General features: G+C 50.8%; 2 protein-coding genes across 3 annotated transcripts in view; both read left to right on the top strand.

Annotated features, from left to right (window-relative positions):
- The first annotated feature begins 5,203 nt into the window (after positions 1-5,203).
- RDH14 (retinol dehydrogenase 14) lies at positions 5,204-9,184 on the top strand. The gene is made up of 2 exons (XM_040423211.1): positions 5,204-5,594; positions 8,439-9,184. Exons 1-2 carry the CDS (start codon positions 5,238-5,240, stop codon positions 9,054-9,056), a joined length of 975 nt encoding a protein of 324 aa, XP_040279145.1. The 5' UTR covers positions 5,204-5,237; the 3' UTR covers positions 9,057-9,184.
- An 8,972-nt stretch (positions 9,185-18,156) lies between these two features.
- The window catches only part of GABPA (GA binding protein transcription factor subunit alpha), a 43,372-nt gene continuing 34,597 nt past the window's right edge, over positions 18,157-26,931 (top strand). The window contains exons 1-2 of one of the 2 annotated variants that reach the window (XM_040423210.1): positions 18,157-18,290; positions 25,397-25,499. In XM_040423210.1, the coding sequence (XP_040279144.1) occupies positions 25,423-25,499 (77 nt within the window). In that variant the 5' untranslated portion in view covers positions 18,157-18,290; positions 25,397-25,422. Of the gene's footprint in view, positions 18,301-25,396; positions 25,500-26,931 lie in introns of both variants that reach the window. The other variant, XM_040423209.1, reaches the window with a different exon arrangement.

The raw sequence follows: 26,931 nt of genomic DNA, 5'->3' as shown, positions 1-26,931 counted from the left end.
TATTTTATTTTATTGTATTTTATTTCATCATTGTATGACTTGATTTTATGTATATACACGTGTTAATATATTGGATTTAATTAAATATTTTATGTACTCCATGATCCAAATGTAGTGTGCTCGCCCATTATTCCAGTATTATCCATTTACCTTTTGAGGGGGGGTGTCCCTCACATTTGGGCTAGCAGCACCTGCTCCACATTTTCGTTTAGAGTGAGCCACCGCCCTATTGTTTATAAATATAGGACATGTTCTATGTGAAAACGGCACGGAAAAACGGAAACGGGATGCATACGGAACACATTCCGTTTTTTTTGCGGACCCATTGAAATCAATGGTTCCGTATACGGACCGTATACGGACCGCAAAAAACGGCCAGTAAACGGAAAAAAAAAAAACGGCCGTGTGAAAGAGGCCTAAGGAGAATTATTACTACTGGGGGGGGCATTATGGTGGGCTTTATTACTCTCCCATGGTATGACCCCCTAGTAGCAGCACCAGCCTCTCCCTGCTCTGCTATCCCTCTGCCCCTTCTCCAAATCCTTATTATGAAATCTTTCTCATTAGGATAAAACACATCAGCTCCACCAAGCCCCCGGCCAAGTGTTGAAGTGGCGTCCGAGGTCCCCAAGGGCCAAGTAACTGTAAGTTTTCATGTGAAATATGTTTGTTATACACATATAGCATCCACTGTGCCACACAATATTTTTTTTTTTATTACAAAAAACAGTAATAATTGAATGCAGTGACAATAATTTATGATAATAAAGAGTGGACACATAGTCCTACAGATACAACCGGCCCTTTGAGGGTGACCAAACTGCTGATGCGGCCCCCGATGAATTTGAGTTTGACACCCCTGTACTACATGGCTGGTACCGCAGATCAGGAGTCCAGATCACTGCTTTTCCTAATGCCCCTCCATTACTCCACTGTCAGGGCTCAAAGCTGTAGTGAAATATAGTCTGGACTGCTGTGCTGACATAATGGAGAGGGATCGCATGCGCATGCACAGCAGTCCTGACAGTGGATTTCAGTGCAGCTCTGAGCGCTGACTGCGGGGGCAATAGGAAAATACAAGAAATAAAATACCTGAAAACCCACCTCTTCAGACAAGCCTGGAACCAGTGACCCTGCTGCCTCTATACCGCCAGGAGCAGATTCACCCGCACCTACGGTGTCCTTCTCCCACCCTTGTAGGCTGTAAGCCCCCGCGGGCAGGGCCCTCTCTTCTGTACGTCTGTAAGGCTACTCACACTGGCGTTTTGAATTCCATTTCAGGGATCTCACAAGCGGTCCAGAACGGATCAGTTCAGCCCCAATGCATTCTGAATGGATAAGGATCCGCTCAGAATGCATCAGTTTTCCTCCATTCCGCTCTGGATGGGGACACCAAAAACTGCTTGCAGCATTTTGGTGTCCGCCTGCGATGAGGAGCCAAACGGATCCGTCCTGACTTACAATGTAAGTCAATGGGGACGGATCCATTTTCACTGACACAATATGGTGCAACTGAAAACTGATCTGTCCCCCATTGACTTTCAATGTAAGTCAGGACAGATCCGTTTTGACTTTGTTCTTCATAATGCAAACGGATCCGTTCTGAACGGATACAATCGTTTGCATTATCGGTGCGGATCCATCTGTGCAGATACCAGACGGATCCGCACCTAACGCAGGTGTGAAAGTAGCCTAAAAACTTTTCTTGTTGATGCTTAGTGCAATTGCCTGTATTATGTGCACCGCTCCTCATACGTACAGCGCCATGGATGGAATGGAATGACGAATACAAGACAGCAGTCTGGACCCTTTCCCTGTACTGCAGCAGTACTACCGGAGAAGCGCCAGATCGCGGTGACAGATAAGGCCTCTTTCACACTTGCGTTGTCCGGATCCGGCGTGTACTCCACTTGCCGGAATTACACTCCGGATCCGGAAAAACGCAAGTGTACTGAAAGCATTTTAAGACGGAACCGTCTTCCAAATGCGTTCAGTGTTACTATGGCACCCAGGACGCTATTAAGGTCCTGGTTGCCATAGTAGGAGCGGGGAGCGGTATACTTACAGTCCGTGCGGCTCCCGGGGCGCTCCAGAATGACGTCAGAGCGCCCCATGCGCATGGATGACGTGTCCAATGCGATCACATGATCCATGCGCTTGGGGCGCCCTGACGTCACTCTGGAGCGCCCGGGGAGCCGCACGGACGGTAAGTATACTGCTCCCCCGCTCCCCACTACACTTTACCATGGCTGCCAGGACTTTAGCGTCCCGGCAGCCATGGTAACCACTCTGAAAAAGCTAAATGTCGGATGCGGCAATGCGCCGAAACGACGTTTAGCTTAAGGCCGGATCCGGATCAATGCCTTTCAATGGGCATTAATTCCGGATCCGGCCTTGCGGCAAGTGTTCCGGATTTTTGGCCGGAGCAAAAAGCGCAGCATGCTGCGGTATTTTCTCCGGCCAAAAAACGTTCCGTTCCGGAACTGAAGACATCCTGATGCATCCTGAACGGATTTCTCTCCATTCAGAATGCATTAGGATAATCCTGATCAGGATTCTTCCGGCATAGAGCCCCGACGACGGAACTCTATGCCGGAACACAACAACGCAAGTGTGAAAGAGCCCTAATCTGTGAAGACACTTCGCATAATTAGTGACGTTAAAAAAAATATTACGGGGGGGGGGCCATAATAAAGACAATAGGAGGGGAGCTGGGGGCGGCTGCTCAGAGAGTACAGGACAGGCTCTTGGGCAGCAGGGGGCGCTAACTACTCCATTTTATGGGCCGCCCCCAACATACAGTCCAATTCTGCACAAAATCACTACCCTCCAACCTACATGTAACTAACATCACTCCTCTCCCTCCAACCTACATGTAACTAACATCACTCCTCTCCCTCCAACATGCAGTCCCATGTAACTAACATCACTCCTCTCCCTCCAACATGCAGTCCCATGTAAATAACATCACTCCTCTGCCTCCAACCTAAGGTCCCATGTAACTAACATCACTCCTCTCCCTCCAACATACAGTCCCATGTAAATAACATCACTCCTCTCCCTCTAACCTAAGGTCCCATGTAACTAACATCACTCCTCTCCCTCCAACATACAGTCCGATGTAAATAACATCACTCCTCTCCCTCCAACATACAGTCCCATGTAACTAACATCACTCCTCTCCCTCCAACCTACAGTCCCATGTAAATAACATCACTCCTCTCCCTCCAACCTACATGTAACTAACATCACTCCTCTCCCTCCAACCTACATGTAACTAACATCACTCCTCTCCCTCCAACATACAGTCCCATGTAAATAACATCACTCCTCTCCCTCCAACATACAGTCCCATGTAAATAACATCACTCCTCTCCCTCCAACATGCAGTCCCATGTAAATAACATGACTCCTCTCCCTCCAACATACAGTCCCATGTAACTAACATCACTCCTCTCCCTCCAACATACAGTCCCATGTAAATAACATCACTCCTCTCCCTCCAACATACAGTCCCATGTAACTAACATCACTCCTCTCCCTCCAACATACAGTCCGATGTAAATAACATCACTCCTCTCCCTCCAACATACAGTCCCATGTAACTAACATCACTCCTCTCCCTCCAACATGCAGTCCCATGTAAATAACATCACTCCTCTCCCTCCAACATACAGTCCCATGTAACTAACATCACTCCTCTCCCTCCAACATGCAGTCCCATGTAAATAACATCACTCCTCTCCCTCCAACCTAAGGTCCCATGTAAATAACATCACTCCTCTCCCTCCAACATACAGTCCCATGTAAATAACATCACTCCTCTCCCTCCAACCTAAGGTCCCATGTAAATAACATCACTCCTCTCCCTCCAACATACAGTCCCATGTAACTAACATCACTCCTCTCCCTCCAACCTACAGTCCCATGTAAATAACATCACTCCTCTCCCTCCAACCTACATGTAACTAACATCACTCCTCTCCCTCCAACATACAGTCCCATGTAAATAACATCACTCCTCTCCCTCCAACATACAGTCCCATGTAAATAACATCACTCCTCTCCCTCCAACATGCAGTCCCATGTAAATAACATGACTCCTCTCCCTCCAACATACAGTCCCATGTAACTAACATCACTCCTCTCCCTCCAACCTACATGTAACTAACATCACTCCTCTCCCTCCAACATACAGTCCCATGTAAATAACATGACTCCTCTCCCTCCAACATACAGTCCCATGTAACTAACATCACTCCTCTCCCTCCAACATACAGTCCCATGTAAATAACATCACTCCTCTCCCTCCAACATACAGTCCCATGTAACTAACATCACTCCTCTCCCTCCAACATACAGTCCCATGTAACATCACTCCTCTCCCTCCAACATACAGTCCCATGTAAATAACATCACTCCTCTCCCTCCAACATACAATCCCATGTAACTAACATCACTCCTCTCCCTCCAACATGCAGTCCCATGTAAATAACATCACTCCTCTGCCTCCAACCTACATGTAACTAACATCACTCCTCTCCCTCTAACATACAGTCCCATGTAAATAACATCACTCCTCTCCCTCCAACCTAAGGTCCCATGTAAATAACATCACTCCTCTCCCTCCAACATACAGTCCCATGTAACTAACATCACTCCTCTCCCTCCAACCTACAGTCCCATGTAAATAACATCACTCCTCTCCCTCCAACCTACATGTAACTAACATCACTCCTCTCCCTCCAACATACAGTCCCATGTAAATAACATCACTCCTCTCCCTCCAACATACAGTCCCATGTAAATAACATCACTCCTCTCCCTCCAACATACAGTCCCATGTAACTAACATCACTCCTCTCCCTCCAACATACAGTCCCATGTAACTAACATCACTCCTCTCCCTCCAACATACAGTCCCATGTAACTAACATCACTCCTCTCCCTCCAACATACAGTCCCATGTAAATAACATCACTCCTCTCCCTCCAACATACAGTCCCATGTAACTATCACTCCCCCCAGTGACATGACCCGCTCCCTCCACACAGCCCAGCTACATCCACCTGCACCTGATTGTAGTGACTGACGTTTCTCATGTCACTCTGTATTCTAGGCGGCCCCGCCCATTAGATCACGAGTCTCCGCCTCTTCATACCTACCAGGGGGCCCTCCATTTTAGTCAGGGCCACGCCCCCAGCTCCTCACTGCAGGTGGCTCTGCCCACAACCAGTATGGCGGCCGGCTCCTCGGCGCTGATGGTAGCGGCGGCCGTGGCGTTGGGCGGGGGGCTTATCTTAGTGGCTCGCCGGCTGATGACCGGCGGCAGTGTCCAGGCCGCGGCCTCCGCTCTCATGCGGGGTAAGACGGTGATTATCACCGGGGCTAACTGCGGCATAGGCCGGGCGACCGCGGCGGAGCTGCTCCGGCAGCAGGCCCGGGTCATCCTGGCGTGCCGCGACCCGGAGCGGGCGGAGGAGGCGGCCCGGGAGCTGCGGGAGGAGACCGGGGACAGCGGGGAGGTGGTGGTAAAGCAGCTGGACCTGAGCTCCCTGAAGTCCGTGCGGCGCTTCTGCCAGGAGGTAGTGAGGGTGAGTGTCTTGTGTAGTGTGAACAGCGCCCTGCGGGTGTGTGCGGTGTCTGCGCGGGGGTGTGTGTGCGGTGTCTGCGCGGGGGGGGTGTCTGCGCGGGGGGGGGGGGGGTGTCTGCGCGGGTGCGGTGTCTGCGCGGGTGTGTGTGTGCGGTGTCTGCGCGGGTGTGTGCGGTGTCTGCGCGGGTGTGTGTGTGCGGTGTCTGCGCGGGTGTGTGTGTGTGGTGTCTGCGCGGGTGTGTGTGTGTGCGTGGTGTCTGCGCGGGTGTGTGTGTGTGCGCGGTGTCTGCGCGGGTGTGTGTGTGTGCGCGGTGTCTGCGCGGGTGTGTGTGTGTGCGCGGTGTCTGCGCGGGTGTGTGTGTGTGCGCGGTGTCTGCGCGGGTGTGTGTGTGTGCGCGGTGTCTGCGCGGGTGTGTGTGTGTGTGCGGTGTCTGCGCGGGTGTGTGTGTGTGCGCGGTGTCTGCGCGGGTGTGTGTGTGTGCGCGGTGTCTGCGCGGGTGTGTGTGTGCGCGGTGTCTGCGCGGGTGTGTGTGTGCGCGGTGTGTGCGCGGTGTCTGCGCGGGTGTGTGTGCGCGCGGTGTCTGCGCGGGTGTGTGTGCGCGCGGTGTCTGCGCGGGTGTGTGTGCGCGCGGTGTCTGCGCGGGTGTGTGTGCGCGCGGTGTCTGCGCGGGTGTGTGTGTGTGCGCGGTGTCTGCGCGGGTGTGTGTGTGCGCGGTGTCTGCGCGGGTGTGTGTGTGCGCGGTGTCTGCGCGGGTGTGTGTGTGCGCGGTGTCTGCGCGGGTGTGTGTGTGCGCGGTGTCTGCGCGGGTGTGTGTGTGCGCGGTGTCTGCGCGGGTGTGTGTGTGTGCGCGGTGTCTGCGCGGGTGTGTGTGTGTGCGCGGTGTCTGCGCGGGTGTGTGTGTGTGCGCGGTGTCTGCGCGGGTGTGTGTGTGTGCGCGGTGTCTGCGCGGGTGTGTGTGTGTGCGCGGTGTCTGCGCGGGTGTGTGTGTGTGCGCGGTGTCTGCGCGGGTGTGTGTGTGTGCGCGGTGTCTGCGCGGGTGTGTGTGTGTGCGCGGTGTCTGCGCGGGTGTGTGTGTGTGCGCGGTGTCTGCGCGGGTGTGTGTGTGTGTGCGGTGTCTGCGCGGGTGTGTGTGTGTGCGCGGTGTCTGCGCGGGTGTGTGTGTGTGCGCGGTGTCTGCGCGGGTGTGTGTGTGTGCGCGGTGTCTGCGCGGGTGTGTGTGTGTGCGCGGTGTCTGCGCGGGTGTGTGTGTGTGCGCGGTGTCTGCGCGGGTGTGTGTGTGTGCGCGGTGTCTGCGCGGGTGTGTGTGTGTGCGCGGTGTCTGCGCGGGTGTGTGTGTGTGCGCGGTGTCTGCGCGGGTGTGTGTGTGTGCGCGGTGTCTGCGCGGGTGTGTGTGTGTGCGCGGTGTCTGCGCGGGTGTGTGTGTGTGGTGTCTGCGCGGGTGTGTGTGTGTGGTGTCTGCGCGGGTGTGTGTGTGTGCGCGGTGTCTGCGCGGGTGTGTGTGTGTGCGCGGTGTCTGCGCGGGTGTGTGTGTGTGCGCGGTGTCTGCGCGGGTGTGTGTGTGTGCGCGGTGTCTGCGCGGGTGTGTGTGTGTGCGCGGTGTCTGCGCGGGTGTGTGTGTGCGCGGGTGTGTGTGCGCGGGTGTGTGTGTGCGCGGGTGTGTGTGCGCGGTGTCTGCGCGGGTGTGTGTGCGCGGTGTCTGCGCGGGTGTGTGTGCGCGGTGTCTGCGCGGGTCTGTGTGTGTGTGCGGTGTCTGCGCGGGTCTGTGTGTGTGTGCGGTGTCTGCGCGGGTGTGTGTGTGCGGTGTCTGCGCGGGTGTGTGTGTGCGGTGTCTGCGCGGGTCTGTGTGTGTGTGCGGTGTCTGCGCGGGTCTGTGTGTGTGTGCGGTGTCTGCGCGGGTGTGTGTGTGCGGTGTCTGCGCGGGTGTGTGTGTGCGGTGTCTGCGCGGGTCTGTGTGTGTGTGCGGTGTCTGCGCGGGTGTGTGTGTGCGGTGTCTGCGCGGGTGTGTGTGTGCGGTGTCTGCGCGGGTGTGTGTGTGTGTGCGGTGTCTGCGCGGTGTGTGTGCGGTGTCTGCGCGTGTGTGTGTGCGCGGTGTCTGCGCGGGTGTGTGCGGTGTCTGCGCGTGTGTGTGTGCGCGGTGTCTGCGGGTGTGTGTGTGCGCGGTGTCTGCGGGTGTGTGTGTGCGCGGTGTCTGCGGGTGTGTGTGTGCGCGGTGTCTGCGGGTGTGTGTGCGCGCGGTGTCTGCGAGGGTGTGTGTGCGCGCGGTGTCTGCGAGGGTGTGTGTGCGCGCGGTGTCTGCGCGGGTGTGTGTGTGCGCGCGGTGTCTGCGCGGGTGTGTGTGTGCGCGCGGTGTCTGCGCGGGTGTGTGCGCGGGTGTGTGTGTGTGTGTGTGTGTGTGCGCGCGGTGTTTGTGTTTGGCATGTATGATGTGTGTAGTGGTCATGGGTGTGTGTCTTCCGGACATGTATATTGTACTGTACGTACTAAGGGTCCATTCGCACGTCCGTGTTTTGCGGACCGCACATCGCCGGCACTAGAATAGAAACGCCTTTTCTTGTCAGTGTCTGTGGACAGGAATAGGACATGTTCTATTTTTTGCGGAATGGACGTGCGGATGCGGTCAGCGCACTGTGTGCTGTCCGCATCTTTTCCGGCCCCATTGAAAATGAACGGGTCCGTTTTGCGGCCGTGTGAATGGACCCTTAATCCACTGCTGAGCCCCCCGTACATACAGGTTAGACGGAGGCTGGACCCTCAGGTTATAGGAGGAGCGGCCACCAAACTGTGGGATTTTGTAATTCTACAATCGCAGGTTTAATTTTTCTCTTTCTGCCATTTGCTCTCCAGGAAGAACCTAACCTTGACGTCCTCATCAACAACGCGGGGGTCTTCCAGTGCCCCTACACGAAGACCGAAGACGGCTTTGAGATGCAGTTTGGGGTCAACCACTTGGGCCACTTCCTGCTCACCCATCTGCTGCTCGGCCTCCTGAAGAGCTCTGCTCCCAGCAGGGTTGTGGTCGTCTCCTCCAAACTTTACAAATACGGGGAGATCAATTTCGACGACTTAAACAGTGAGAAGAGCTACGGCCGAGGTTCGGCCTACAGCCGCAGCAAGCTGGCCAACATCCTGTTCACCAGAGAGCTGGCCAGGCGCCTGGAAGGTACCGGGGTGACCGTCAACGCTCTACACCCCGGCATAGTCCGAACCAATCTAGGAAGACACATTAATATTCCCGTCCTGGTCAAACCTCTCTTCAACGTGGTCTCTTGGGCTTTCTTTAAATCCCCGGTGGAAGGAGCTCAGACGTCCATCTACTTGGCCTCCTCTCCAGAAGTAGAAGGGGTGTCCGGCAAGTACTTTGGGGACTGCAAAGAGGAAGAACTTTTACCTAAAGCTATGGATGACTTGGTTGCCAGGAAACTCTGGGACATAAGTGAAGTTATGGTGGGACTTATTAAATGAAGTTCAACTTCAGCCATCAGTTCACCGGAAATAGATGGAAAAGCTGATTGTCTCCTTAGCACAAACTCACTTGTATATGTTAGGTCGCCGTGTCCTCCTCCGGACGACCAGGTTGTATCCGTCTCTCCGCAAGCTGGGTGACGGCAGTGAAGGCTCTGTTCACACCTGCATCAGAGGCTGGTGCAGATTTTGTCCAAAATGATGGACGCCTCGGAGGAACCTGCCGGATACTCAGTGGGGGGGGGCATTTCCTTCCGGTGATACATGACCGATCCTTCACTGCATCGTGATTTCCATTATCAATGGAAACCACCAGGCAAATGTGAACAGAACTTACGGCACTTTCCCTATAGATTCGGTGTTTGTGCCAGAAAGCGCTCACCGGCAGGTAGACATTCACCCGATGTGTCCTCCATCGGGCTTTTATACAACATCTGAAGTCGATTCACATAAACCTTCGTTCTAACACTGTACAGGGCAGGAGCTCCGTACAGTATTAGAATGTATTGGCTCTGATGAGCCGAAGTTAAAGGGAGTCTGTCATCAACATCTCACCTTTGTAACCCTTCCCATAGGTTTCTAGCCTCCTTACAGTTAATAAAAACGTTACCTTTAGCATCAATCCTGGACTTAGAAAACCGGCAAAAAACATCTTTGTAGCATATGCAAATGAGGGCTCGCAAGTGCCCAGGGGCGGCGTTACCCTCGTAGGTGCCCTGCTAGCTCAGCCTTTTCTTCGCTTCTCCCCCGCCCCCTTCCTTCCCTCCGCCCGCCCATCCTTTCCCTCTGACCGCCTATCTACTAACTTGTTGTTTCGCCGAGATCCTGCGCCTGTACGGCATCACAATAATGCGCATGCGCCGGCTACGCGCCGTTAGCCGGCGCATGCGTATTAATTACTGTGATGCCGTACAAGGAATGGGCATCGCAGTGCGCATGCACCGGCCGACGGACTGAGTGCGCAGGCGCGGGATCTCGGCGAAACAAGAAGTAGATGGGTGGTCAGAGGGAAAGAATGGGCGGGGGGAAGCGACAATAAGGCTGAGCTAGCTGGGCACCTACGAGGGTAACGCCGCCCCTGGGCACTTGCGAGTCCTCATTTGCATATGCTACAAAGATGTTTTTTGCCGGTTTTCTAAGTCCAGGATTGATGCTAAAGGTAATGTTTTTATTAACTGTAAGGATGCTAGAAACCGATGGGAAGGGTTACAAAGGTGAGATGCTGATGACAGACTCCCTTTAATATTTTGCGAGACTTTGGGTAATAACTTTATAAATTGATTTCTACTGTAAAAACCCATTTCCCGAACTCTGGTTCGGTTCCGAGGTACCACCCGCTACCGCTTTATGCTAATTTGCTCATCCCTAATTGTTACAATGGATCCACCAAAAAGCGGATGTAACACGGGCGTAGACTTAGACCGGCGATGGACGCTCCGCCGTTATGTAGAGGTCGCTGCCGATCCACCTCCAGAGCAGGGATTATAAAGACCAGCATCTTAAACACCGGTCTTAATAAATGACCCCCTTTACGTTTGGTGCACACGGCAGGAGATTGCCCTGGTGTATACGCCGAACGTACAGAGAGGACGCAGTGTGAACAGGACCTCGCCCACGGGGATTGCCATTCAGAAGTGGCTTCGGAGCTGTAAAGGGTATGGGCGCACGGCGACCAGGCAAGCCGCGATGGTATTGTGTATATAAGGCGTAGTGAACCTAGAGGGGGAACGGATTCATATATTACGTAAAGCTAGAGGGGCAACTACCTCCCTGGCAGGTCAGCCTTCCACTATCCGTGAAAATGGCTGTGATGGGTCCGTTTTTTACCTGTCCGTGTGTCATCCGTGCTTCGCCGACACTGCGCAGCTGAAAAATTAATTTTAAAAGCATGTCTTCCTAATGATCCGTGAAACATGGATGGCATCTGTGTTACATACGGAGCCATACAGTATAATGGGCGCAATGGATCTGTGACCACGGACCATATAGTGCTAAAAACCACAAACCTGCGGACCGCGCTAAAACACGGATGTGTGGGTACGTTTGCTGTCCATGTAGAACACGTACAGCACACGTCCGTGGAACACTGACGTGTGAACGAGGCTTTGACGCAATTAAAACCGAATAATTGGATCCGTAAAGGGAATTAAGAACATGTACTGAGTGTATAAGACGAGCGCACGGCTCATTGAGTCATATCAGCGATGATGGTCGCACACTAATATCGACAACCAGTTTCTGTAAAACCGGTGCTCCTGAGCCGCATGTTACATTAGTATTTGCCAGCCCCCGGGAGCGCGTCCTAATGTCCGGCTGGTTTTCTATCAGGTTATACGTCCAGGACTTCTGCTTTATTCTCTTTATGGACCCAAATAGAAGGTTTTAAACGCGTGTCAATAAAGGCGATGTTTTAGTAGCGTATTCGGCCACCTGCAGGAAAACCGCAGTGTACTACAGTACCAGTAGAGTGCGAGTATATAGCTGTATGGCAGTTGTGAAGGGGTTAAAGGGGTTCTCTCACTTCGGCAAGTGACATTTATCATGTAGAGAAAGTTAATACAAGGCACTTACTAATGTATTGTGATTGTCCGTATTGCTGCCTTTGCTGGCTGGATTCATGTCTCCATCACATTATACACTGCTTGTTTACATGGTTACGATGACCTTGCAATCCATCAATGGTGGTCGTGCTTGCACACTATATGAAAAAGTGGTGGCTGGGACCATGCAGGGGAGCGCACATGGGCTGGTGCTTTTTCCTATAGTGTACCAGCACGGCCACCGCTGATGGATTGCAGGATGGTCATAACCATGGAAACGAGCAGTGAATAATGTGATGGAAAAATGAATCCAGCCAGCAAAGGAGGCAATATGGAGAATCACAATACATTAGTAAGTGCCTTGTGTTAACTTTCTCTACATGATAACTGCCATTTTCTGACATGAGACAACCGCTTTAGGCTACATGTGCACGAACCGTGTTTGTTTTGTTTTTTTGCGGATAGGATTCATTTCAGTGGGTCCGCAAACAGTGTGCTGTCCGCAACAGTATGTCCGTTCCGTAGCCCCGCAAAAATAATAGAACCTGTCCTATTCTTGTCCGTTTTAGCCATTGTTACAATGGATCCGCAAAAAAAAAAGAATGGCATCCGTTTATTTTATTTTTTTGCGGACCGCAAAACACATACCGTCGTGTGCATGTAGTCTTAAAGGGAACCTGTCAGCGGCAAAACCCATCCCAAACCGCCAGCAGTACCTTCAAGTAGCCGGCAGTGAGTTTTGAATGATGATTTTCTTACTGCATTCTGAGGAGGCAGAAGTATGAAAAACGACCTTTTATCCCCAGTCCGCGCTATTTTCCAGTCATGCTTGAAGTCACTGAGGCAGCGGCCTCTTCGCTTCAAGTCGAGGTAACCGCGCCCCCTTCGGTGTGACTGACAGCGCTTATGCCCGACAGCCGGCTGTCCGTCACAGGGAAGGGGGCGCGGTTACCTTGACGTCAAGCCTGACTGGAAAATAGCGCGGACTGGGGATAAAAGGTTGTTTTTCATACTTCTGCCTCAGAATGCAGTAAGAAAATCATCATTCGAAACTCACTGCTGGCGGATTGGGGTGGGTTTTGCCGTTGACGGGTTCCCTTTAAGCCTCATGTACGCGACTGTAAGGCCCCTTTCACACAAGTGAGTTAACCTACAGTTTTTTATTTATCACGCGCATGAAAAACGCATCAAAACGCATTGTACCCGCGGGAAAAACTGAACGCAATCGCAGACAAAACTGACTGAACTTGCTTGCAAAATAGTGCGAGTTTCACTGAACGTATCTGGACCTAATCCGTCGCGCTTGTGTGAACTCAGCCTAAGGCTGGGTTCACACTTGAGCGTTTTACAGCGCGTTTAAACGCGCTGTAAAACGCTCAACACATGAAAACCAATGCTTCCCTATGGCCCTGGTTCTCACTTGAGCGTTTTACAGCGCTGAAAAACGCGCTGTAAAACGCCCTACGCTCAAACAAGTACTTGAGCTTCTTTGGGGCGTTTTGACGCGCGTTTGTGGCCATAGGACATTGCAGTCAATCACACAAACGCGCGTCAAACGCGCGTTTACTATTGCTAAAAACGCTCGTCAAAAACGCGCGTTAAACGCGCATATCAAAGACGCTCAGGTCTGAACCCAGCCTAAGTGTTTTCCAGCCTGCAGATACCGGACAAGTGCGTGCTGCGTTACAACGTGGACTCATGGACTTCAATGGGCTGTGGTCCGCCCGTTGCAGTGAAGTATAGGACGTGTCCCATCTCTTGCGGTGCAGTCACACGGATAGGGAAGGCTGATCAGCTGCGGAGACCTCGCTACCGCTACGTAGTGGGCTATTAACTCATTACAAGCTGTTCGTTGTTGGTTACCGCCAAGCCATCAACAATGCACATTGACTAAACCAGCGGTTCCTAGCTAGCAGGCTTGACGTGTGGTGGTACCGTAATGGTGACCATATTGGGGTGTCTTCACACACTGCGCAATTTTCTGCAAATAATAATAAAAAAAAAATCTAGTTGCGGATTTTTCCAAAGTTGCAGGTTGTTCCGTGACAAAATGGGTTGGGTATTTCTTCGTGAATGATTTTGCACATTTCCGCGCGCATTACACGTCCATTGTGGTAAAACTACAACTCCTAGGGTGCACGCTTGCTTGGCTTTTCTCAGAACTCCATAGAAATGAATGGTGCATGCTGGGAGTTGTAGTTTCACCATGGCTGGGGTGCCGGAGGTTAGTCATCTTCCACCGTTTCCCTAAAAAAAAGCACCACCCCTTCCCTCCCAATATTAAGGTGATTGGTGCATGAGTTTGTAGTTGCGGGCAGATGTGCACGGGATTGATTGTATGTGTATAGACATGTAGCGTGTTACATGATGTGACGTGTGCTGTGCTTCCTGAGGCCTGCCGTGTATTAGACTTGTAGGTAAGTGACAAGGGGTCGTTCAGTGACCGCCATCTTCTTCCAGCACTTTAGAACTTTTATTAAACGGATCATGAAACAATCAGCATTGACTCTGAGTCCAGTCCGTGCGAGGCTGGGAGTGGGAAAGGGTTTGCTTGGCCATCAGTGCGGCTGCGGGTTGGTACTGAAGCCGGTGAGTGGCCTCCAGGCACCTGACGGTATTGGTCATGTGTGCCGTCTGCATTATTTTAGCTGATCCGGTTCTCTGAGGCCATGCACCCATCTGTGTTTTTGGTAGTTCCACAAAATATCGCGCGTGTCGTCTTCTGCGCCATATTGCAGACGAGAAGTCATTTCTGGTGATGGGCCCGCAGAGCGCACAAGAAAGGTGTCCATATTGTGCGGACACGGTCCCGCGCACAGGACTACTTCCCCACTCATGGTTAGGGCCGGACTAGTTCTGCAGCCGGAACCAACGTGAGGTAAATGGCCAAATGTCTGGCTTTAGAAGTCGTATGAAAAAAGAATAAAAAATCAGCATGGGCCCAGCGACTACACTGCCAGCTGTGACCGGAGCAGACAGGACTGCCATCACATGCTTCACGGGGGGTCCTTCCTGGGACCACTGCACACCAGGAACCTGCAGCCTTGGAGACGCTTCGCCATCACTGCTCGGCCTGTGTCAGTCACTCCTGCCTTACATTGCCCATTTGCTTCCAGACCTGACTAATCGATCGCACCCCCTGCCAGGAGACATCGTCACCAGACTTATCACCGGTATTCCCTTCTCAGGTCAATGGCTTTTTACTAGGCTCACATGTTTCGGGTGAAGCCGCGCTGCTGTGTGCATTGCCACAAGCAGTTTGATAACGGTCATGTGGTAATGTGCCGCTAAGCTGCAATTAAAAGGGTAGGTTATAACCTATTCACAGGATAAGGGATAACTAGCTGATCCCTGGGGGTCCTACCACTGGGACCCTTACTGATTATGAGAATGGGGGTCCCATTCTGATGGAGCAGCAGGTGGAGATTGCGCATGGTCGCTATGGGAATGCTGGAGATGGGCAAGCCCTGTGCTCCCGCAGAAAATTAATGGATCGGTATCCTCGTGATCAGTGAGGGTCCAATCGGGCGGACCCCCAGCCATCTGCTAGTGAGTCTGATGAGGGCTTACCGTCCTGGTGCGCGCTGCAAGGTTTGGCATGTTGGTTCTGTAAAAGTGCTGGCTGCCAGAGCGCTGAGATCAGCAGGACCGTCCCTATCCTCTGTGGCCCTCAGTGAGGACACTACAGGCGCCGGCTGTGCACGTATTGCATCCTGCAAACAGCGGCTCCACAATACACAGGCGCCGGCCGTGTGCATCATGGATGTGGACCCGTTCACTGCAATCCAGAAGGTCCGGTGCAGAATGGAAGCGCTATGGAGGGTTTCTGTGGGGTTCTCTCCGTGCCTCCGCACCGCAAAAAAAATAGAACATGTTAAATTTATATTTTTTTATTTTAATTTTTTTGCGGTGCAGACAAATCACAGAACCGTTAACGTGGAATGGGTCTGGATCTGTCTGCAGAATCTGCACAGACGTTATTACTTCCCTACCTCGTGAGATTTCCCTACCTTCGTCACTTCCGGTCGCACAGAACATGACGTGAGGAGGTGTGCAGCGCCGCGCAGGCGCACGACAGGTTAGGGAAATTTCACAGCAGAGTGCGCATGCGCCGGGAGCCTCACCAGCGGTTAGGGAAGAGAAAAATTACATACGGGCCAGTGCTTTTTCCCTACCCTAACTGCTGGTGAGGCTCCCAGCGCATGTGCAGTGTCCAGCTGAGAACATCCATCCGATCACCGTGCCTGCGCACTGGCCCATCATTTTTCCCTAACCGCTGGCGAGGCTCCCGGCGCATGCGCACTCTGCTGTGAAACTTCCCTAACCTGTCGCCGTGCGCCTGCGCGGCGCTGCACACCTTCTCACGTCATGTCCGGTGCGACCGGAAGTGACGAGGGGAGGGAAGTATAAGTGCCATCTTAAGAGCATTATAGGCCCCCGGGCAATACAGTGCACTGGGGCCCTGTCTACACAATCACGCACTAGAATAAAAATGCAAATTATTAATAAGGCGATATTTATTGGTACTTTCAACAAAATCAGTGTTTAATATAGGAATAATATATAGGGGGGGCACAAAGATACCACAGTCAAAAATGGGGGGGCAAAAACAAAATAAGTATATATAAATAAGATTACAAAATATGAGAGAATTGCGGTCTGCAGGGATACATTTATAATAAAACTATTTACTTACAAAAGAAGCTGTTCAATCGTCTGCTGTGCCGTCCTCTGCTTGCTTCCGCGGATTCTTTCCCCTTCTTTCTGTCTCTCGTCAGTGCGCAGGCGCACTGTTATGGTGGATCTGTGGAAGACACACTGTTATGGGGGCATCTGTGGATGACAGTGTTATTATGCCTCTCATTAGCCCCCATATGCTGCCTCTCATCATTAGCCCCCATATGCTGCCTCTCATCATTAGCCCCCATATGCTGCCTCTCATCATTAGCCCCCATATGCTGCCTCTCATCATTAGCCCCCATATGCTGCCTCTCATCATTAGCCCCCATATGCCTCATCATTAGCCCCCATATGCCTCACATCATTAGCCCCCATATGCCTCTCATCATTAGCCCCCATATGCCTCTCATCATTAGCCCCCATATGCCTCTCATCATTAGCCCCCATATGCCTCTCATCATTAGCCCCCATATGCCTCTCCATTAGCCCCCATATGCCTCTCCATTAGCCCCCATATGCCTCTCCATTAGCCCCCATATGCCTCTCCATTAGCCCCCATATGCCTCTCCATTAGCCCCCATATGCCTCTCCATTAGCCCCCATATGCCTCTCCATTAGCCCCCCATATGCCTCTCTCCATTAGCCCCCCATATGCCTCTCCATTAGCCCCCCATATGCCTCTCCATTAGCCCCCATATGCCTCTCCATTAGCCCCCATATGCCTCTCCATTAGCCCCCTTATGCCCCCAGCAGCCACATTTTCTTATAAAATAAAAAATCACTTACCTCTCCTGCTCCTGGACGCTGCCTGCCTCTCCTCAGTCGACTCTGTGCTCTGAACTGGCGCGCACAGCGTGAGGTCACAGAGCGCCCTCACGCTGTGCGCAGCCCTGCACAGCCGACAGCCGAGGACCAGGAAGTGGTGAGTACAGAGCGTTCACCACTTCCTGGTCTCTCGGTTCTAATGAGCGCTTCCATAATGGAAGCGCTCATTAGTATTCAACTGGTGGGTTCACTGGGCAGGCGGGCCCCCAGGCAAGTGGGGCCCCCGGGCAACTGCCCAGCGTGCCCATTCGAAAAGACGGCCCATAACGTCACACCGGCCTGCTGACGCAGAAGACCCGCACTTACCTGCCCCCGGTTCTGCTCTCTCCATCTCCTGGTCCCAGCACTCTTCACATCCGCCTATGGACCTGGTCACATGTTCCGCTCCAGCCAATGACTGGCTTTAGCAGTGAGGTGGCCACAAGCAGCTCGTCTGAAGCCAGTCATTGGCTGGAGCGGTGCATGTGACCACGTCCATAGCCGGATGTAAGTAAGAGTCTTCAGGGCTCTTACTTAAGAATCATTATAGCCGGAATACTCCTTTAAAGGGGTTGTCTGAAATAATTAAGACTCTTGGACCTGCTCCTAAGGTGGTCCGCATTTTGCAGATAGGTACAGGACCTGTTCTATCTGGATGCAGAAAACGCAAAGATCCCCCTTGTGCTTTCCACAGAAACCATAGACCGTGTCCGCAAAATGCTGAAGTCCACGGGCCGGCATTGGGGGGGCAGGTCTGAGATTTTTTTTTTTATTATCTTGGAAAAGCCCTTTAAAACGGCTGCCAGGCGTGCATCTGTAAAGATATCTGTAAAGCTGCGCTCTCACAGCTGGGATTACGGCGCAGTGTTGCAGCTCTGCTCTCTCATGACACACACAACCTCCTCCTCCTGTTACAGGAGAACCCGGCCCCTGCAGCGCATCTGTCACGCCCACTGCCCCGCCCCATCCATGAAGGCGGATATTCTCGGGCCACGCCCCTCGTGGCCTTCCCGCTACTGCTCGCCCCTCCCAGCTGTGGAGGTCGAGCGGAAGTGCGTCATTCGATTTCCGGTAACGCATTAGCCAGTCTCTCCTTTTCCGCCCGGGCTGTGTTTTGTTTCCGTTGGCCGCGCTGCGTGTTGACGCCACGGTTCATTTCCGTGACTGGGGGTGGGAGAGCCGGGAAAAAAAGGGCGCAAAAGAAAAGAGAGAGGGTGCGGGTAAGTAGAGGACGGCCGCGCGCGGCCTGCTATTAACCCTGTCAGTGCCTGTTGGCTTCCTACGATACTAATTGTGTAGTGTGTCTGCTGTGTGGGACTACGAGTCTCAGCAGTCCCTGGTGCATGACCCCCTGAGCCCTAGGGCTGTGACGTGCGCCATTCTTTCTGCACAGACATGGCGCATCACTATGGTAACCGACACATGTTTCCATCTGAGGGCCACAGTGTCGGGGCAGGGCGCCGGGAATGTGTGTATATCGCATGCCGTCAGTCTGCCGAAGAAACCTGTTAGAGTGAGTTCACACATGGCAGAAAAGCTCAGCCATACAATGCAGCAGAGGGGCCCCCTGTGTTATCCTATGGGGTAAAGCGTCCGTACCTGCGCCGTGTTCTGCTGCGGAGTCTGACGTCTGCGTTCTAATGTGCGAGTAACAATGAGGTCGCCCTAAAAGCCCCCGTTATAAACCATCGTCCCCGATCAGAGCCGCAGTAAATCCAGAAAAGTCATGAACGATGTGTTTGAGTCGTGAGTGTTTACAGCGTTTTTTTCGCGATGTTATCTGACCGATGGGCGTCTGACACCCAGGACCCCCCGCCGATCAGCAGTTTGATAAAGCCACGTTCACGGGGCTTAGGCTACTTTCGCACTTGTGTTGTTTTCCGGTATAGATATCCAGCAGACGGTCTTGATAACGGGGGAAAAAACGTTTCCGTTTAATCCGAAAGAGATCCGTTCAGGATGCGTCAGGGCGTCTTCCATTCTGTTTTGTGACCGGACACAAAACCACTGGCAGCTGCGGTTTTGTGTCCGTTAATAAAAACAGGGTGAAAAAAATGGTTCCAGTGCTGAAAACAATCTAAGTCTATGGTGGCGGATAGACTTTCAATGTATTTAGTGACACCCGTTTTGATTTCACACAACCTAACGGAACTTTTGGATACTGATGTGTAAAAGCAAATCGGATCCGTTTAGTTCCAGTATTGAGATCGTCTGCCGGATCTCAATACTGGAATTAACAGCGCAAGCGTGAATGGACCCTTAGGCGCAGTTCAGCCGCATAGAAGTGAATGGGGCTCAGCGCGATACCAAGTACAGCTGCTTGGAGAAGGCAGGTAACAGGAGAAACGGGGGTCTTCTCAAAACAGCTGATCGGCGGGGGTCCCGGGTGTCAGACCTCCGCCAATCAGATACTGATGACCTCTCCTGAGGATCTCAGAAAGCCCTTCTAATGCCGGTGACCCATCCTGAGGATAGGTGATCAGCGGGGGTCGGATGCCCGGCACCCCTGACAATCGGCTGCTTGAATGGGTTGTAGCTCATCGGTGAGCGCCATGGCGTCCTTCAGCCTATTAAGCACAGCACGGTGCACTGGACAGCGGCCATGGTTTGTATTGCAGCTCTGCCACATTCTCTTGAATGTCACTGAGCTGCACATAGGCCATGATGTTGCTGGCCTGGACAGATTATCAGTGATGCCCCACCAAACAGATAGGTTAGGTCAGCAGTAATAAAGGGGTTGTCCACTTTCTATATATTCATGACCTATCCTCAGGATATATCATCAATATCAGACTGGCAGGGGCATACACCCGGCATCCCTGCACATGTGCGAGCGCCGCCGCAGTTATACATGGCACAGGTAAGCGCTCTGCCGAGTACATCGCTGCTCCTGCTTGCATTTGCTCCACTAAAGCCGGGCACAGCACACACCGGAGGGGTGGCACCGGGCACAGCACACACCGGAGGGGCGGCACCGGGCACAGCACACACCGGAGGGGCGGCACCGGGCACAGCGGAGGGGCGGCACCGGGCACAGCACACAGCGGAGGGGCGGCACCGGGCTCTAGCAGAGCTGGCACAGGCAGGAGCGGTGATGTGTGTCCCGGCCCTTACATCGCTCGCTGCAGCCCCACACAGATAACACGTCAAAGATGTAGCAGCGTACAGATTCCAAAGCGCTACAGACACCTGGTGCCTATTTTGTAAGTAAAACATGAAAAAAGTATATTGCAAAAATGTATTTAACCGCGTTTAAATGGTCAGGCACATGATAAGATTACAAGAGAAGTGCCTGGAGGTGATGCAATGACATGTGTGACACAGACATCCCCGAGGTTACCCCATGGGGCTGAAAGTGTCGGTACCAGAATATTGACTCTGCAACAGAACAGAAGGCAAATTATGTTTCCGCCATTACCTTACCTGTAGCTCACACGGTAAGCGACCGTTCTATCTATTCAGATGAAAGTTAATTTAAATAATAAAAAAACAAAGCAGTGGTCCTATCTTGGCAGTTTGTACACCATTGTGGGTGGAGCCGGCACAGGAAGAACACCGAGCCATCAGGAAACGGATAGAAGAAAGGAAAGACTCCTGAGGAAATCGCGCTCGGGCTGTGCAAAGCACATGCTGACTGTTAAAGGGCATGTCCACCATCACTGTTATTTTTTTTACTGTATTAGTGGTTCTAATTTATTTTTTTTTTTTTTACAAAAATGGCTTCTGTGCAGTTCATGCATCTCCATGGAAATCATATATAGTCCGCCATCTTATCCCTTTTATCTTTCCAGATGTATCTTTGAAGGGGTTGTGCAGTTTGGATAGATCATCAGCATCTGATTGGCGGGGGTCCGACACCCGGGGCGCCCCCGCCGATCAGCTGTTTGAGAAGGCAGTGCCGCGGCCTTCTCACTGTTTACCGCAGGCCCAGTGACGTCACGACTAGTATCACTGGGCGCGGCTAAGCTCTGTTCACCTGAATAGAGCTCAGCCCTGCCCAGGCCATTGATACTAGTCGTGACGTCACTGGGCCTGCGGTAAACCTGCTGGAGCGCCGCAAACAGTATGGGACAGATGGAAAGCCTGCATGATCAGACTACACACAGTTTGCAGTGTGTTTCAATGGAAACATATAGGCCTGCATAGGATCTGAAGGAACAAAACAAAGGGACATTTTTTAAAAGATTTACCGCAGTTGCTTCAGTTTCAATTTTTGATGCATTAGGGCAGTAAAAATGTTTGGCTAGTTTAGCTTTTAACCCCTTAACCCCTTCCCGACCGCAATCTGTATATATACGTGATAGCTGCACATACCCCGTGCAGCTACCACGTGTATAGACGTCAAGCAAGCTCTTTAATCCAAGCGCTGCAAAGCGCTTGGATTAAAGCTTCTTCCCCTGCCCTGCTGCTGTCACGGACAGCATACAGTCTATTAATGCCAGAAAGGGACCAATCAGAGTGGCCCCTTGCCGGCAATCGATCCAATTGGTTAGTCTGTGCAGACTAACCAATCGGATCGTGGCAGTGTTGAAATGACGGTTTCAGGCTCTGATCTGCACTCTGCAGATCAGAGCCTGAAATCAGGTAATGTGTAATGAAGCTCCCCCATCTGTGCCCCCGATCTTTGCCCCCTTCCTGTGCGCCTCCAACCTCCCCACCCCTCCTGTGAGCCCGGCCTCCAATGCGATCCCCGCCCCTCCATCCATTTTTTGTACCCCTGATGCGGTTCGCCTCCTCCCCCTCATGCATGAGACCCCCAAATATGCCCCCCCCTTTACAGTGCTGCCCCCTATCTGTACCTCCTGCCCCCGATGCGGTCCCCCTGCTTTATTTGATGTCGGCGGCTCCATTCCTGAGCCGCCGACATCAGCAGCGAGTGTCAGCTGTATGCTGACACTCTGCTGTAACCCCTTAGATGCCGCTGTAGCGGCATCCATGGGGTTAATAGAGGGAGGGGGCTCCCTCTCTCAACCATCGGGGCTGCTGCGCTGTGATTGCAGCGCCCGATGGTTGCCATGGCAACCGGACGCTTTGCAAAAGCGCCCGGTGTTGCCATCTACAGGACATTTGATAGTATTGTACTTTGCAATGCAAAAGCATTGCAAAGTATAGTACAGCCATCAGCCACACTGGATCTTCAAGATCCAAGTGGGACTTGATTAAAAAAAAAAGTGAAAATAATAAAAGTAAAAATAAATAAATAAATAAAAATGTAATGAAAAAAAAAAAATTGCCTTTTCCTATAAAAAATGAAAAAATAAATAAAAAACTAGACATATTATGTATCACCGCGTCCGTAACGACAGTCTTTATAAATATATCACATGATCGACCCCGTACTATAAACACCATAAAAAATAAAAACTGTCAAAAAAGCCATTTTTGTCACCTTACACCACAAAAAGTGCAACACCGAGCGATCAAAAAGGCGTATGTCCCACAAAATGGTACCAATAAAACCGTCACCTCATCCTGCAAAAAATGAGACCCTACATAAGAAAGTCGCTCAAAAAATAAAAAAACTATAGCTCTCAGAACACGAAGACACTAAAATATCATTTTTTTATTTCAAATATGCCATTATTGTGTTAAAGTGAAATAAAATAAAAAGGTGTACATATTAGGTATTGGCGCGTCCGTAATAAAGAAAAAAGAAAAACAGTGCCAAAAAGCAATTTTTTTCACCTTACATCACAAAAAGTGCAACACCAAGCGATCAAAAAGGCATATGCCCCCAAAAATAGTACCAATAAATCTGGCACCTTATCCCCCAGTTTCCAAAATAGGGTCACTTTTTGGGAGTTTCTACTGGATGGGTGCATCAGGGGGGCTTTAAATGGGACATGGCATCTAAAAACCAGTCCAGCAAAATCTGCCTTCCAAAAACCATATGGTGTTCCTTTTCTTCTGCGCCCTGCCGTGTGCCCGTACAGCAGTTTACGACCACATGTGGGGTGTTTCTGTAAACCGCAGAACCAGGGTAATAAATATTGAGTTTTGTTTGGCTGTTAACCCTTGATGTGTTAAAGAAAAAAATGTAATAAAATGGAAAATCTGCCAAGAAAGTGAAATTTTGAAATTTATTCTCCATTTTCCTTTAATTCTTGTGGAACACCTAAAGGGTTAACAAAGTTTGTAAAATGAACTTGAGGGGTGTAGTTTCTACAATGGGGTCATTTATGGGGGTATCCACTATGTAATCCCCACAAAGTGACTTCAGACCTGAAGTGGTCCTTAAAAAGTGGGTTTTAGAAATTTTCTTAAAAATTTTAAGAATTGCTTCTAAACTTCTAAGCCTTGTAACATCCCCAAAAAATAAAATGACATTTCCAAAATGATGCCAACATAAAGTAGACATGGGAAATGTTAAGTAATAAATATTTTACGAGGTATCACTTTCTGTTTTAAAAGCAGAGAAATTCAAATTTGGAAAATTGCTAATTTTTCAAACTTTTTGGTAAATTTGGGATTTTTCATAAATAAAGGTGAAATATATTGACTCAAATTTATGACTATCATGAAGTACAATGTGTCACGAGAAAACAATCTCAGAATGGCTTGAATAAATAAGTGTTCCAAAGTTATTACCACATAAAGTGACACATGTCAGTTTTATAAAATTTGACCTGGACACTGGGGCATCAATGAGCCTTGGTCATGAAAGGGTTAAAGACTAGCGCCACACAGGTACCGAGTAAGCTTGCCCCTCTAGAAACTGAGGGGACACTATGGCCGCTGGGTGCCTACTGTTTTACACAGCAGACACCCGGAGGCAATGTCTGTGATCGGCAATTATGCCAATAACAGACCTTTTAACTCCATCAGATGCCATGGTCAATTGCGACCACGGAGAGGGCTCTCCCACTCGCTCAGATCAGGGGAGCCATTCACTTGCTGAGTCTGGGGCTGACTTTGCACAGAAGTTGAATCAGTTTTTTCTGCGATTGTATTCAATGTTTTTAGTTTTTTCTGTTTTGCTCAAGTTCTGAAGTGTAGGGCTACTTTCACACTGGCGTCTTGGTTTCCGTTTGTGAGATCCGTTCAGGGCTCTCACACGCGGTCCCAAACGGATCAGTTTTGCCCTAATGCATTCTGAATGGAAAAGGATCCGCTCAGAATGCATCAGTTTGCCTCCGTTCCGCTCTGGAGGGGGACACCTGCAGCATTTTGCTGTCCGCTTGACGAAACAGAGAAAACTGATCCGTCCCCATTGACTTACATTGTGTGCCAGGACGGATCCGTTTTCTCTGGCACAATAGAAAACTGATGCGTCTTGGCTATGTTACAGATAATACAAATGGATCCATTCATGACGGATGAATGCGGTTGTATTATTGTTACAGATCAGTTTTTGTAGATCCATGACGGATCCGCCCAAAACGCGAGTGTGAAAGTAGCCTAAAACACATTGCATCTGGACGCCGTCCATTTTTCACACAACCCCATTCACCTCTATGGGGACAGGGCTGTGTGAAAAACCTGACATTATAGAACATGTGCACAGACCGCTTGAAATGACTGCGTCAGGATTCAGTCTGTTTGCAAAATGGAATGTATCCGGACGGAGAAGTCGCTTGTGTGAAATTAGTATAACACCAGTCATAGTCTCAGCTCGTGGCTGCTATAGTAATTGGTGAAAACCGTGCGATCACTGCGGCTGCACACTCTTCTATCTTGGTAATTTCACTTACAATTGCAGCTATTATCAATTGACTATAATGCGACCTGTTCAGTTAATTAAGCTCATTGTTAGGCTGTATTCACATTTCCTTTTCCGTTTGACATCTGTGAAAAAACGCGTCTGTGTTTCTTCCGTGAAGGATCCGTGTTAGGGCGGTGTGTCCGTTTTTTGCCCTCTGTGTGTCATCTATATTCCAGACGCTGCTCAGCTGGAAATGGATCTCAAAAGCATCTCCTATCAGTGGTCAGTTAAAAACGGACCAAACATGGATGCAACACGGAGGCCATACACTATAATGGGCATCACGGACCAGAGTAGTGCATGTCTCTATTTTTTTTTTCTTTCACTGACTCGCGGTCAGTAAAAAATACTGGTGTGAACAGAGACCTTAAAAGTAATGGGTACGTGTGCTGTCCGCGGAAAATGCAGATAGCGCATCATGTCGGTGAAAAACCAAACTGTGAACGAGGCCTTAGGTGATATGAGAGGCAGTGAAACCACGCTGTAGTTTCAGATCGATTCTTCCTGCAGGGTCGGATTCACACCCCATTTATGTCTTGCATCTTATTTTGTTTGGTTTATGTGTAGAGTAAAAGAGTGGGAATAATCTTTCTAATTTTCTCTGACCCCCCCATAGGTTTGCATCTGAAAAAATTCAGCCATGACAAAGAGGGATGCCGAGGAACTGATAGAGATAGAAATCGATGGAACAGAAAAAGCAGAATGTACAGAAGAAAGGTGTGTGCGGTGTGAATAGGAGTCTTAATATTGCTTTTTGTAGGCTACTGTCACATCAGCGTTTTGGCTTTCTGGTTTTGAGATCCGGCAGAGGATCCAAAACGGTTCAGTTTTGTCCCCAGCATTGTCAATGGTGACAGAACTGATCAGTGTGTATCAGTCCATCTGCGAAACGGAACAAACTGGATCTGTAATCAAAATCAGTGTAAGTTAATGGTGCCGGATCTCAAAACCTGAACAAAGAACGCAGAAGTGAAAGTAGCCTCAGCCTGAGATTTCATCTTGCGCAGTAAAGTTGCTGCCGGCTGATAAGACTGCCCCCTGGTGATTACTGTAGGCGGCTCACACATTTTATTCTTTAAGCTTCGTTCACATCACCGTTCTGGCTTTCCGTTCTCCTGCTCCGTCTAGGAGCAGGAGGACGGAAAAGGCACATAACTGACGCCAAACGGAGCCCTTTGGACCCCATACATTATAATGGGGTCCGTTATGTTTCCGCTCAGAAGATGATTTTTAAGCGGAGACAAAACTCCTGCATGCAGGACTTTTGTCTCCGCTTAAAAATCATCTTCTGAGCGGAAACCTAACAGACCCAATTATAATGTTTGGGGTCCAAAGGGCTCCGTTTGACTCAGTTTGGCGTCAGTTATGTGCCTTTTCCGTCCTTTCCGTTCTCCTGCTCCTAGACGGAGCAGGAGAACGGAAAGCTAGAACGGTGATGTGAACGAAGCCTTAGCTGGATTTACACGGGCAGATTGAGTGGCCAATTGTCGGGAAGGAAGCGTTCCTTCCCAAGTCAGCTGATCGTTCAGTGGAGGAGACACATTTACCTGCAGCGATCTCCTTCCCTGTATGAGGACGAGGGATCGCTATTGCAATCCCTCCTACAGAATCATGCTGTTTAAACAGCACGATCTGCTACCCAGAAGCCATGATCGGTGGTACCTGCATGAACGACAGGCTCACCCGATGAATGAGTGTTTCGGTGGCACATTTACATGGCCAGACTGTTCGCAGGAGGAGTCATTCCAGATAATCTGTCCGATTCGTGGCCCGTGCACCTTTTGTCTGTTGCAGTGCTATTCCATATTCAAGAGAGAGGTCCCTAAGGCTGGTGCTTCTTGGAGGCATGAGAGGGTGCACATATCATAGTGAACTCACAGCTGCTTTATTTCTGCCTGTGGTGGACAGAATGCAAGCAGATGGAGATTCTGCAGTAGTTACAGGGTCGCCTGTGTCTTCCCAACTCTTCTAGGGAACAGTGGAAGTTTTGTTGCAGGCACAATTTTAACCATGAATTATCCAAGACTTTATGTTGCTGTGAAGTCTAAGCTAAGGGTTCATGGTCTCCAGAGACCACTTTGCCAACTGTAAGGGTACGCCCCCACGGCTGAGTCACAACCGCGTGTCTGTGTAGGCCACAATGGGCTTT

Source organism: Bufo bufo, chromosome 3, assembly GCF_905171765.1.
Source record: "Bufo bufo chromosome 3, aBufBuf1.1, whole genome shotgun sequence".
NCBI classification, from domain to species: Eukaryota; Metazoa; Chordata; class Amphibia; order Anura; family Bufonidae; genus Bufo; species Bufo bufo.
Note: the sequence above shows the minus strand (reverse complement) of the source record. Positions and strands in the feature narration are given on the sequence as shown.